The sequence below is a fragment of the Lytechinus pictus genome, chromosome 11 (genome assembly GCF_037042905.1).
Source record: "Lytechinus pictus isolate F3 Inbred chromosome 11, Lp3.0, whole genome shotgun sequence".
In the NCBI taxonomy this organism is placed as follows: Eukaryota; Metazoa; Echinodermata; class Echinoidea; order Temnopleuroida; family Toxopneustidae; genus Lytechinus; species Lytechinus pictus.
The window spans coordinates 3,988,965-4,003,602 of NC_087255.1; the positions used below are offsets into that span (position 1 = coordinate 3,988,965).

The 14,638-nt window shown below is 34.9% G+C and overlaps 1 protein-coding gene across 1 annotated transcript; it reads right to left on the reverse strand.

The window, feature by feature from the left end:
• Positions 1-466: 466 nt before the first annotated feature.
• Positions 467-12,796, reverse strand: LOC129271299 (alpha-N-acetylgalactosamine-specific lectin-like). Its single transcript, XM_064106445.1, has 5 exons — positions 12,721-12,796; positions 9,224-9,292; positions 7,551-7,601; positions 5,245-5,538; positions 467-3,781 (listed from the first exon to the last, which is right to left on the reverse strand). Exons 2-5 carry the CDS (start codon positions 9,267-9,269, stop codon positions 3,630-3,632), a joined length of 543 nt encoding a protein of 180 aa, XP_063962515.1. The 5' UTR covers positions 9,270-9,292; positions 12,721-12,796; the 3' UTR covers positions 467-3,629.
• Positions 12,797-14,638: the final 1,842 nt, after the last annotated feature.

Below are 14,638 nucleotides of genomic sequence, written 5' to 3' on the forward strand. Positions count from 1 at the left end.
TCTTTTTTTGTTTCCTTTTCTTTCTCTTTCTCTCCTTCCTTTTCTTCCACCACTCCCTTTCTCTATTTTTCCTTTTCCTTCTCTTTCTCTCTCTCTTCCCCATTCTTTTCTTTCCCTTTACTTCTCCCGTTTCGACTCCCAATGGATCAGTAAATAGGCTTGTACCCATCAAAAGTTTCACAACGAAAAAAAAACAGGAAAAGGGAACAAATTAATGAAAAACTAAAGTAAAGCAACCTGGGCCAAATATTGGATAATGTTTTTTTAATATTAGTACTTTCTTAATATTATTATAAAATATTAGATTTTTCAATAATACAGATTAATAAAAAAATTTCACTCTCGACTTTTTAGAATTTTTAGCAATCGTATATCCACAGAGATGTATTTATTGTCAATATAATACATTTTATGTATCTATCACAGTACTACAAATGTATACCACGAAATGACAAGACGTAAGTCATAGAATACTTTAGATATTTATTGAATACAACCAATCACATATGGTAGAAATATACCACATTTGTGGCCAATTTGAAATCTCCATAGGTGTAGTGATTAACAATATTCATAAATTTTTAAAACTAATAACTTTCTTATTGTTTGTCCGATATTATTCAAACTTTCACCTATCAACTTCTCTGATTTTCCCTTTTCCTCTAATTTTGGTTGAATTCCCTTCAACTCTAGTCTAAATGTGGTAATAAACGGTGATATTTAAACGTAGGTTAAAATTTCGCATTCCGATAGCAAGGTTTAAATCAAAAGGAAGTTCGCCCTGATGATAACCTTGGTCTAATGAACGCAGAAAATTTGAAAAATACGTCGATGGAGGCTTGATGGAAATCCGTAAAACAAAGTAATTGTGACATTCTAAACATTTTATTTGGTGACGTCACAGACTAGTAGCTGCTCAATATTTCGTGTAATATAAAAAGAAAATCTCAACTTTCTTTAAAAAATTGGGAGTGATTTTATTTCTAGGGTGAATATATCATTATACACACAATTTCATACTGCCTTTTATACGGTTAAAATCTTTTCCTCACAATCCATTTGAAAGTGACATTCATAGAATTAAATGATGTATTACTACGGGGAACTGGGAGAGTCTCTTTTCTGGGGATGCTGATGTAAATCTTTAGAGCAAAAAAAAATCCATTACAAAATGGAGGTCAAATTGGTCCCGACAAATTTGCAAACAAATAAAAACAAAAAGGTTTCACCACAAAATGAACATCATTTTTATTTCATTTTTCCCCATCTTTTACACATCTCCCAGAATACATGGGAGTGTAGCCTCTGGGGAATAATGCACGCAGCCTCCCCCAAAGAAATGTTTGGTTGCTAGCACCCCCAGCAACCCCGCTTCCAAGGTCCATGTATTACAAACTGCAGGCATAAAAACAAGAACTTAAAAAAAGTCATAACTTTTTACTCTTTAATGGATTTTCATAAATCCCTCACCTATATATTTTTTTCTCATTTCGTAGAGGTAAACTTCCCCCTATAATTTTTAATATATATGCCCTACATATTCACAAATACACCCAAAAGACATTAATCCACGCATGAATCGGCATTAAGATTATATAGAAATAATTTGGAGCATTTTTTTACAATGAGTTGCAAACAAACACCATCGACTATTCACAAGAACACATTTTCACATTAACGTATATACACGAATTCTTTTTACTATTTTTCAAAAAGTTTTGATTTGTGTTTCATTAAACGCAGATTTTCTGGAACAAGCAACAGAACTGTCAAAGTAGAGCGGGTGCATGCTCTATACATTTGAATGCTTCTTTAAAATAGTTCATGTCTTCTTATCATGGTGCTGCGCCCTAGGTTCGACACAAATACCATAAGCAATCGGGTGAATTGTTCCTTATTTCGCTCATCCTAATTTCTTTTTTATCATAGTAATGATAACCTAAAAGGTCATTCTAAAACACTGAAATACATAACCTAATTTCTGTTGCGAGACCACGATCAACGGCCGAGGTCTCAGGGGGATGGCCGGGGTATCTGCCCGCAGCCAATGTATAGTTCAAAGTCATGAAAATTTAGAGGTTGTCAGTTGAATTGGATAATAAAAAGAGAAAGATATAAGCAAAAAATAGCTTGACGGAAATGTATCCACAGGGAACACACTTTATTGCTTCACTGGCTGCATACAGGCTAATTTCTTTCTATTTTTTGTGTACTATAAATCACAGAGATTTCAATTTGCTGAGACATTTTTTGTATCGTTTTCTCTCACTGCTAAATACACTACATGTAGAGCTAACATCCGACAAACTGTTTCACTCTTGCTTCACTAAACACTTTATAAAATATCTACCCATTCATAACAATCCACAAGCATGATAGGAAACATAAATTTATAGAATGGTGATATAAACAGGATATTAGGAGCGGCTGGAGGTGTTGTGAATAGTCTGTTAAAGGCCCCTTTCACAATTTATTGTGAGACTGCTTACGACCGTTACAATTTTGTGCAACATAATTATATCATGTATATTGTGACCAAATAATTGCAAACGATCGCACGAGCGTTATTGTGAAAGCCCCTTAAATGGAGGACTGCACAACCACTAATAAAGATTGTAACCGGAAATTCCTGTTGAATCGGCATTTAATGTGAGAGACCGTGTGGGGGGGGGGGGGGTATTAGACATATTCGATGAGTAGAATACATCTCAAATATTTCTCAATTAAACGAGCTTCTCTCTGAACAATTAGTAAAATGTTACCTAATATTCAAGGAAACATGCTTGTTTGGTAACAAAATGTACGTTTCATTAGTAATTTTCAAAAAAAAATTGCATGCCATCTCGTGTAATTTTATCCAACTAATACCCTTGTAACACAATATTGAGCAAACCCCCTTTTATAGTGTAAAATAAAACCCATTATTCTATACATGGCGTATTGAACCTTAATCCATGCAAAACTAACAATGTTTTTTTAAACATAGGGTTTTTACCCAAAGTTCAAGAACTAAGCTAATATTAACATAAAACTTCGTGGCCAAATTTGAAGTTAGCGATTATTTATGAGATAGACAGAAATTGAAGTTCTGGCATGAACCACATTACCACTTCCATGCGTGTTATTTCCACTCTTTCAGTTTTCACAGATAGCTTTAATCACTGATATGTTAATGTTTTTTACATTATATACATTTCCCACTTATAAGAGAGAATTCTGACCGGGTGCCATATTTACAGGCGCACGCATACGCATACACAAATTGAATATTTACTTGTGAAAATTTGATAAATTCATACTAATAAAATCTATACGATTGCTTGGCTGATTAGAGCATGGGTTATTGACTCTGAACTACAATAAGTGCCCACAATTTTTTTTTTACATCCATGTCCAAAATGTTGAGAACCTCCAGGAAACGACCCCATGGACTGGACTGGGTCACATCATTATCATCATGTAGAGCTTAGCGAATGATCGCTGCCGTTGGCCGTTGTTGTCTTTGTTTTCATTTTCATTTGTTTTTAAATTCATCATGCACAATAATAATCAATGTAATAAATCATAGATATCAGACCCGCCATCATTTATTGCTAAGCTTCATGATATTGTCTGTGCCAAGGTTGTCCTTACTGTTCTGGCTGTCCGACTATAAACTGACAAATTGTGTATCTTGCCCATGAGCATGATGCGTCGCGCCATTTGAGAAGTTCAGACCACTGGCGGTTGAATGCTACACAGTCCTGTCCTCCGTAATTGTTGGGCTGTCCTTGGTTCCACCCTGGTGAAAGAAACATATATTTATAACTTCAGTTTAAGATCAGATTTAGAAAACAGAATGGGACTAAAATAATTATCAAGCCCAATCGCTCACAATGGTGTTCTCCTTCATTCCTCTAAATCATCATTTTGTTCAATGAATAATGCATATTGTTGATATTCATTTTCACTGCTTATAAAACTACAATTGTATTTCTGTTTCGTTATACCGTTTTGTATGTCATGTTGTATAATCATATTTCAATTCAATTAAATTCTTTGTTCCATTTCCATTCAAAACATAATACAAAGTAATATAAAATAATACAAATCAATTACGATTTACAGACGATCATTCTTACTTCGTAAAACAAACACTAGTATAATATTGAGCATAAATGGAAATGAGGGGGTTCACTAAAAAGCAACGCTTGGAAAGCGTTGATCCCTCTTGGAATCAAATGATGTGAATGCAGAAATAAAATAAAATGAAATAAAACAAAATAAATAATTTTGTTTAGTAAATCGAGAACATTTTCGATATTTTTCGACATAGCAATAATGCCAGTGTTTTGACCAGCGGTTCTTTTCTGCTTTGCCCCCCCCCCCCTCACTCCCTTAGTATATTCAAAATATTGATCATGATTGTATGCACTTTCTGCTTTATTTTGTACTGAAATTTATTGTTAAACTCATTAATTTGTAACTCATAAAGAAATTTAAAAAATAAGATATAATTTTCCAAAAGTCGATATCAAATCCCTATAAACTCTTAAAACTGTATAACATTCACTGCAAAAAAAATATATCCAAAGCTATTCAGTAACTACACGATGTACACTGTAAAACAACATATTGGGTAAAATTTTTACCGCCAAGAGGGTAATTATGTGTCCAACCAGATTATTACAGATTTGACAATATGACCAACTTGTCTGAACCATATAGTATCAGACAATGCTAATTCCACATATTCAGGGAGGAATTGATCGTTGTTTCACTTGACAATGGGGAGAAAAGTAGAATACTTCATATTTCATAAAATATGATACAACAGAAATAGTGAGTGGATGATGTCATCAGTCTCCACATTTGAATACCGATCAGGATGTGCATAATTGTTTTGTGAAATTACGCAATATTTTGAAATGTCACAACTTTTTTATTCCTAGTACAATTTTGATGAATTTTCAGTGTTATGCACGTTGGATTTTTCTTTTTATTCATCTAAATATTTTGTTGGGGTGGACTTGTCCTTTAACGGCGTCGGCATATGATTTCAAATCTACATATGGCCGATCGTCGATCCATTGTGAATCCATAGTTTACTCAAAGTGGTTATACGACTATGATTACAATGGATTAAACACGGCTACGACGGTAAAACTGAATTGTATTTTAAGGGTTAAGGTTTAGCCTGTCTTTGATATAGTTTTGAACATACATGTTCTATTATTATCAAGAGGTCGATTAATGTGTACTTACAAAATGAGCTTGGTGGAGTTCCATTACCATCGACATCACAGACGAATTCTCCCTCTGTTAACTGGTCGTTACAGTTGATCCATACCCGCATCCTATTAGCCGAGCCGAGGAGAAGGGCCGTAATTTCACGAGCCTCCTTTTCAGTGTTAAAAAAGAGTAGAGATGGCGATCTGTATCCATACGAAGTGTTAACTTGGTCTAATTCAGAACAGAAGTCCTTAGCATCTGCCCAATTTCGTAGCTGTTCACCATACATTCTATAACATTTCGAAGATGTGCACTTCCATCCTGGAGCTAAATGCCACAGTCGAAAAGATAAATAAATCGCAATCATGAAAATTAATAAGCACATTAATAATTCTCTTATCAACAAAACATCGATGAAAAAACGGCTTTGCTGATTCGATTGTTTCTTCTTTTGTTAGACAATATAGATACAAATCATGTTAATTGAACTTTTTATCCACATATTTTTTTTTTCCAATTTCTTTTTGTGCTTTATTTCAAGATAAATGACGATGCATATGTATACAAAACACACCAGCGAATATGATAAGATTAAGGATTATGTATGGAGATAGTAATGCAAAGCCCAGTGGAAGACCAGTGATTATTTATGAGCATTTTGAATGTACATATCGTGTAATTTGGCACATTTTTGTATGTATAACTGAACAGGCTACTCTGGATAGAGATTTACAATAAATAAATTATTTAAAAAATACACACACACACACAAGGGACCTTTTGAGATATTGATACACACGAGGAATAGCCAAGGTTTTTTTTTCCAGTGTTACAGGGGTATCATACTAAAGAAAAATGACATAGATTATTTGGTTTATGAGATAGTGGTTACCGATCCTGGTTTTATCAAAAATCATCTTGATATTAAAACCATAACCGGTAAACAAAATAAATAAACACACACAAGGGACCTCAGTTGGGAATGTTTTACACCCAAAGAATGGCCGAAGGTTTTTTTTTTAGGGTTTCAGAGGTATCAAAACCAAAGCAAAGTAAAATATACAATTTGGCTTATAATATAGTGGTTGTAGATCCATGTTATTTTATAAATCATCTTGATATCAAAACCATTACCGGTCATTATTAAAACTTAAAACTGTTCGCGCATTTCATGGACTCGCATCATTGCTCGCATCATTTCATGTGTAGACTTACAAGTCATGGTAGTAGGCAAAACAAATTATTTGGGGTATTTCAAAAAGATTTTAAGACCTAAATCTTGTTCACATTATACTTTTGAAGATCTTAAATTTCGAAGTTAAATTAACCTGTGGGTACACACGATTCTTACTTTGAAGTTACGAGTCGCCGTTATCGTTGCGCTTTTCTATCAGTCAATGCGCGCACAAAATACTAGAAGCTTTTGTGTGAGGGGTCAACTGTCGTGATTAAGTTCCACGGCGAGTCGTAGTTTGGCAATTCGGTGGGTGGTTTTTCCTTATCCACGAGATAACCACAAGACATCCTATTGTTATACATTGTTGTTTCTAAAATCATACTTATCTTACCATTCCAGTCGGTTTGCAACAATGGTACCTCGGTCATTAAATATTAACAGGAGCGTTATATTATTTTATTATATTTGTACTCCTCTATTAAAACAGTGAGCATTTAAATCTTTTTCGCACTGCTCTGAAAAGCATACTGAAAGAGATAATAATGTTTTGTTGGGTAAAACGGTTCAGCATCCCTTGAGGGAAAGGGGAAATAAAGAGGAGCGAAAATGGGGTAGAGAGACGGAGAGAGAGAAAGAGAGGGGAGGAGAGAAGATGAGCTGAGAGGAGGAGAGGGTGGGAGTAGAAGGGTAACTTGTAGGTAAATTGTCAATTCCTTTATTCATGCTATTGGCAACTCGTCCACTTTTCACATGGTATATCTTCATTTTAGTCCAATGCCATTCCGTCCATCAACGTTTGTTTAACACTAACAGCATTTTGTCCTGTGATCAGTTCCTCTATGACCATTTCGTTTCACAACCAGTTGGTCTAGTACCCATTTTCTTCAATTAATTTCGCCAAATTAACACTTATATTAGTCCAATGAGAACAAATGCTATATGGACTAAATAGCTATTGGACTAGCCGGTATTCGAAGAAATTGTGAGTGAGCGAATTGGCAATTAGACCCTGTGGATAGTGGACGAACTGCTGGTACACCAATTATAGTAGTCGATTTGGTTATTGGACAAATTGGCATAAGCCCGGGCATTAGACCGCGAGCCGTGTGCCAAACATAATCTTAATTCCCTTTACATTCATGACGTTATAAGTTATACTTACGAGCAGGAGGATATTGTGGATTGGTGGATCCTTCCGTGGTGATCTTTTCGTCTGAAATTGATTTTAATGCAGAAACGAATCAATCCAAAATACGTTAAACTCATATCATTTGCATAAAGTAAGTAAAATATTGGGTTTTCAGTTGACGACATTACCCGAGGTTTGATCTACATCGTTTTTTGCACGCTGAATTTATTCAATAGAGGATAATGACATTTGTATTTATGATATTTTCTAGAATCTATATTTCCACATTGCATTATCGATACTAATTATTAAGTTGTTCTTTCAAAGAACCTACCTCATTTATAGCTTCTCTGGTATTGACGCAAGGCATTAAGGCGACCGCACACCTTACGACTGGTCTGCGACCCGATTTCAGGATAAAATGTAGTCGAATTTGATGCTAATATTGAGACTTGGAATATCTTACTGTGTAATGTTCTAAATCATCGTACAAATACCTATGATCAAATTTGTGACTATGCTATCATCCTTCTTAGAATAAAAGCGAATTTAATATCTAGTTGTAATTACGTCATAGTAGTCTTACGATTGGCTACGATTTGAAACTAATTTGGACTTTACTCCACAATAAGGGCTTGCAATCTTTCAAAATGGTTATAATATTATTATTTCAATTAATTTTAACCTCAAATAAAATTATATGTTCCCTTCATATCTTCAAAAAATGAGCAAAATGCGATTTGTTCCAAAATCGGATCGCGAACAGTCGTAAGTGTGTGAACATATCTTCAAACTGTTGAATTTGCGCATTTTACAGTGTGTACACTGAAAAAACTCCAGCCAGGAATCTATATATGTCCACACCAGAGAAGCGTTAAACAACACCAGTTTGGTTTTGGTCTAACACCAGATAGGTGTTTATACAACACCAATTGGTTTTTAAACAGCATCAGTTTGATTAAAAACTGGTGTTGTTTCAATACTTCTCTGGTGTGGACATATATAGATTCCGGACTGGTGTTAAATGAACACCGGCGTTTTTGCAGTGTATATTTTCTAATGGTCCCCAATGTGAACACGCTGTGAACAGTCCCACTGTCGAGGTGTCCTCAGTGTAAAATATCTTCTCACTGTTGAATTTGAGCGTTTTAAAAGTGTGCATATTTTCAAATAGACGAAAATGTGAAAACATTGTCATAATGACAATGTGTTCTTTCCAGCAAGGGCCATTCAATTATTTTTCACATATGGTTATGTATGCATCTATATCCACTACTTGATTTCTAGACCTAGAGTTTTTTTATTATAATATTTTCATTTCATTGTCAAGCATAACCTACCTAAACAATCATTATCATATACTTGCCCTTGAGTGATACCGAATTGCCTTATTTTTACACTGCAAAAACTCCGGTGTTGATTTAACACCAGCCCGGAATCTATATATGTCCACACTAGAGAAGCATTGCAACAACACTAGTTTGGAATCAAACCGATGCTGTGTTAACACTAATTGGTGTTGTATAAACACCTATCTGGTGTTAGACCAAAACGAAACTGGGGTTGTTTAACACTTCTCTGGTGTGGAAATATATAGATTCTGGGCTGGTATTAAATCAACACCAAAGTTTTTGCAGCGTATTATTTCATTAGGGTAAATTGGAGGAGTTCTCACGACAGAGAATGGGAGAGGAATGTTGTCTTACCAGAGTCAGCAGCAGTGGTAGAGAGTGTAGTAGTTGTTGTTGTCATGTCTTCCTGGGTGGAAGTTGATTCTGACAAATAATGATATAATATCAAATAGTATGAGAAGAACAACGCAATAATTGTGCAAGAGTAGTGTGACCTTATTGCAAAGAACACAATGTCCCACAGCATGGGTGTCGATCGGTATTTTTGGTTGGGGGGGATGATTGACACAAATTGACACAAATGTTCTTGTGGATCTTTCAACATTACCCCCACTAAAATCACAAGTTAGGACATTTGGGAGTGGTTGATATGCATGGTGTTCTTGCAGTGGCGTACCGTGAGTCACGGCATAGGGGGGGTACCAGCAAAATTTTTGAGTCACTTATATTAGTGAGCGCGCGAAGCGCGTTCAGTTGCCAGGTATACTGACCTAATAGGGACATTTTAAGGACAGTGCCATTAAACCGATATGTATCTCACTGCTCAAATAATGCGAGCGCAAAGTGCGAGCTGAAAAAAAAAGGACATTATAAGCAAATTTTTGTAATCATGATACATACCTGTCTCGCTAAACAAACAATGCGAGCGCGAAGCGCGAGCTGAAATTATTTTAAATATTTACCCCAAACAAGGACATGTTAAGGACTATATTTTAGGAATCCATTAAGAGTATACATATCTCACCATAGTCATCTAATGCGAGTGCAAAACGCTTGCTGATTTTGCTACATCTAAACACATGAAGCACTTTTTGTAGTCATTGTAATCATGATAATACGCATCTCACTCATCAAATATTGCGAGCGCGAAGCGCGAGCTGAAAATTTAGGATATTCAGAACTGAAGAGAGGCATTCTAAGGCCTGTTTGTAAGAATTCACTAAGACCATACGATACGTATTTCACTGAACAAATGATGCGATCGAAAAATTTTGATATTCAGATCAGAAAAAGGGACATTTTAAGGACTGATTTTTAGGAATTCATGAAGAGCAGTCATATCTCACCAATCTACTAGTGCGAACGTAAGCACGGACAGGAAATTTTTTATATTAACACCTTAAAATGGGGCAATCACTTTAAGTAGTCATGAAAAAGAACCATATGTCACTACATAAAACAATAATAAGTCGAAGTGCGAGGAAATATATTTGGTGTATATTGACTTAAAAACATTAAACAGACAATGCGAGTACCGGGAACAATGAAGAAATCTAGGCCTGAGCAAAATAAAGTTATGAAAAAATGTTTCTTATGTATTATAACATAACATTATTATAATATAACATTATAATGAACAATAATTTCTTCATTCCCACTACGTTTCTCTTCCTTTCTCCTCTTCCCCGTTTTTTTTTGCCAGCCGATGGGGGGCACTTGCCCCCATGCCCCCCCCCCCCCCCCGTAGTTACGCCACTGTGTTCTTGGAAAAATTTTCATTATTGCAGTGTACTGTACTTATAATTTTTTTTTGAAAATTCAATTTGTGTTACAAGTAAGCCTATTATAAACTCATACGAAAGAAAAAATGACAAAAATTGTCTGGACCATGTACAAAGTGATCTGTTTATTGGACATGATGTATACAACTTCTCTCTTAAATCTAACCCGACTGGCGATATCTTTTTTCTTCTTAATGCATGATGATAAAATGCAGATTCGGACAAATTAAAACTAGCACAAATTACAAACTGTGTGGCTTATCGTGCGCCATCGGGCTTACCGTCATTCCTTAGACGTTTTTAACCCTGGATTTTAACATGTTTTAAATGCTTTATAAGTGCATAAAACACAAAAAAAATAAAAACAATCAAAACTCAACTGTCATGTTATGATATTTCTCCAACATTTTCTTGAACCATCTGAGTGTGTAATATCAGCTAATATATGTGTTAAAATGAAATTTACGTACCGCATGAGTGTGCTCATATAGAATACAAAACTGTCATCCCTTTTCAAACTCAAAAGAGATTTCTTTTTGCCAAAATAAGAAAGAGCCAATCAAGTTTAGTTATTCAAGTCCATAACAATAACAAGAATAACATGGGGGAAAAATCCGATGTTTATATCCGAAGATACGCTTTAGAGAGAAATGAATGATTATTCTTTCTGAAACCATTAAATGAATGGTTTCAGAAAGAATAATCATCAATTGAATTGATTTCACTTATTAAAAATTGTAAAAATATGATCATATTACCACTGGTGGTATGGAACACCCTATCAACAAAAGTTGTTTTTCGTCGGGGTCCTTTATGTCATGTGTTAAAAAATATTATATACGTAAACATTTCATTCTTTTTCATGTTGAACCTCCACCCATCTGTTTAAAAGTCCTGGAAAAGAATGTTTTTATTTAATAACAATATACACAAATTGCGAGGGAAACAAACCGACTGATGGCATACTATAATCATCACTATAATTATATATTACATTTTTTCATCATCATTATTATAAATTTTCTACCCTAAATTATTGGGGGATGATAATACAGGCCATCCCCCCACTTGAAATATTGGGGGGGATATATCCCCCCATCCCCCCCCCCCCGTGATCAACACCCATGTCCCACAGTGTGTGCTACGGTGTGTTGTCATTGTGGAACGTAATATGAAGTCCACTCCAACAAAAAGTGGATTTGAATAAAAAGAGAAAAAGTCCAACAAGAATAACACTGAAAATTTCATCAAAATGGGATGTAAAATAACAAAGTAATGACATTTTAAAGTTTTGCTTAATTTCACAAAACACTTATATGCACATCCCCGTCAGTATGCAAATGAGGGAGCTGATGACATCACTCACTCACTATTTATTTTGTGTTTTATTATATGAAATATGAAATATTCTAATTTTCTCCTTATTGTTCTGCGAAACGTTTTTTTTTCTATCTAAACATGTGGAATTACCATTACCATAATATGTTATGGTTCATTCAAGTTGGACCTTGTTGTCAAATCTGTAAGAATTGAAATATTGTATAATTCTAACAATACAAAGCAAAAGAAGTAGTGAGTGAGGGACATCATCGATTCTCTCATTTGCATGTGACTATAACTATTCGTGAAAAATAAACGGAACTTTACAATGTCATAACTTTCTTACTTTACATCCGATTTTGATATTTTTTTTTAGCTTTATGCTTGTATGATTTTTCACTATTGATTCAAATCAACATTTTCCTGAGGTGGACTTGACCTTTAAATTTGACCATTTCATTTCATAGTCCACTATATGAAATATTCACACTGTTATCGCACTGTGTGAAGATGTGTTCTTTCCAGCAGGGGTCATTCCCTTATTTTCCACGCAAAGTTATTACTTGATTTCCAGATCTACAGTTTTTGCAAAATTTTCACGTAAAAGTTACAAAAAAAAACTACATAATCATGATTATATTATCACCTGCCGTTGAGTTTAAGGATTTGAGGATTATACCAAATCATGTATTTTTTGTTCTGTTATTAGTAAAGGGAAGGAGATTTCATGAGAGAGGAATGCTGTCTTACCAGAGTTGGCGGCAGTGGTAGAGAGTGTAGTAGTAGAATCAGTTGCTGTTGTCGTGTCGTCTTGGGTGGAAGTTGATTCTGACAAATAATGATATAATATCGAATAATATGAAAAGATCAACACAATAATAATGATGCAAGAGTAGTGTGACTTATTGCAAAGAGCACAATGTCCCACAGTGTGTGCCACGGTGTGTTATCAGTGTGGAACATAATGTGAAATCACATACACACAGTTAAATTTTACCTTTTCATTTCATAGTCCATCATGTGAAATATTCACACTGTCAAGACTGTGATCGCACAGTGCGACACTCTATGTGTTTTTTCCAGCAGGGGTCATTCCCTTATTTTCCACGCAAAGTTATTACTTGATTCTAAGATCAAATTTTTTTGCAAAATTTTCTCGCAAAAGTTATCAAATATTGGCAATTCGGTGGGTGTTTTTTCCTTATCCACGAGATAACCACAAGACATCATGTTGTTATACGTTGTGGTTTCTAAAACTAAACTTATCTTTATACCATGCCAGTCGGTTTCCAACAAATATTACCTTGGTCATTACATAATATTATTAGGAGTGTTGTATTCTTTTATCATATTCATTTTTACTGCTCTATTAAAACATAAGCATGTACATCTATATCGTAGTGCTCTGAAAAAGCATTCTGAACGAGATAACGGTGTTTTTGTTTGGGTAAATAAAAAAAACGGTCCGGCATCCACTGAGGGAAAGTAGAAATTAGGAGGAGCGAAAATGAGATAGAGAGACGGAGAGAGAGAGAGAGAGAGAGAGAGGAGAGGAGGGAGGAAAGAGAGATAAAGTGTGAACATAAATTATCTTCACACTGTTGAATTTGCGCATTTTACAGTGTGTATATTTTCTAATGGTCCCCAATGTAAACACGCTGTGAACAGTCCCATTGTCGAGGTGTCCTCAGTGCAAAATATATTCACACTGTTGAATTTGAGCATTTTAAAAGTGTGTATATTTTCAAATAGACGAAAATGTGAAAACACTGCAGTGTGATCACAATGACACTGTTTTTTCCAGCAAGGACCATTTAATTATTTTTCACATATGGATATGTATGCAACTATATCTATTACTTGATTTCTAGACCAAGAGTCTTTTTTTACGAAATAATTATTTCATTTCATTGTAAAGCATAACCTTCCTAAACAATCATTATCATTACTTGCCATTGAGTGATACCAAATTGCCTTTTTTTTACACTGCAAAAACTCCGGTGGTGATTTACCACCAGCCCGCAATCTATATATGTCCACACAAGAGAAGTATTGAAACAACACCAGTTTGGAATCAAACCGATGCTGTGTTAATACTAATTGGTGTTGTATAAACACCTATCTGGTGTTAGACCAAAACGAAACTGGCGTTGTTTAACACTTCTCTGGTGTGGACCTATATAGATTCCGGGCTGTCGTTAAATCAATACTAGAGTTTTTGCAGTGTATTATTTCATTAGGAAAAAGGGGAGAAGTGCACACGACATAGAATGAGAGAGGAATGCTGTCTTACCAGAGTCAGCGGCATTGGTAGAGAGTGTAGTAGTAGTTGTTGTCGTGTCGTCCTGGGTGGAAATTGATTCTGACAAGTAATGACAATATGATATCAAATAATATGAAAAGAACAACGCAACAATTGTGCAACAGTAGTGTGACCTTATTGCAAAGAACACAATGTCCCACAGTGTGTGCTACGATGTGTTCTCAGTGTGGAACGTAATATGAAGTCCACTCCAACAAAAAGTTGATTTGAATAAAGAGAGAAAAGTCCGACAAGCATAACACTGAAAATTTCATCAAAATGGGATGTAAAATAACAAAGAAATGACATTTTTAAGTTTTGCTTGATTTCACAATACACTTATATGCAAATCCCCATCAGTATGCA

Coding starts and splice junctions, on each gene's coding strand:
- LOC129271299 (XM_064106445.1), bottom strand. CDS start 9,269: ATGACAACAACAACTACTACACTCTCTACCACTGCTGCTGACTCTG. Junction 7,602..9,223: donor TACCACTGCTGCTGACTCTG/GTAAGACAACAT, acceptor AATCAATTTCAG/ACGAAAAGATCACCACGGAA. Junction 3,782..5,244: donor AACTCCACCAAGCTCATTTT/GTAAGTACACAT, acceptor TTCTTTCACCAG/GGTGGAACCAAGGACAGCCC.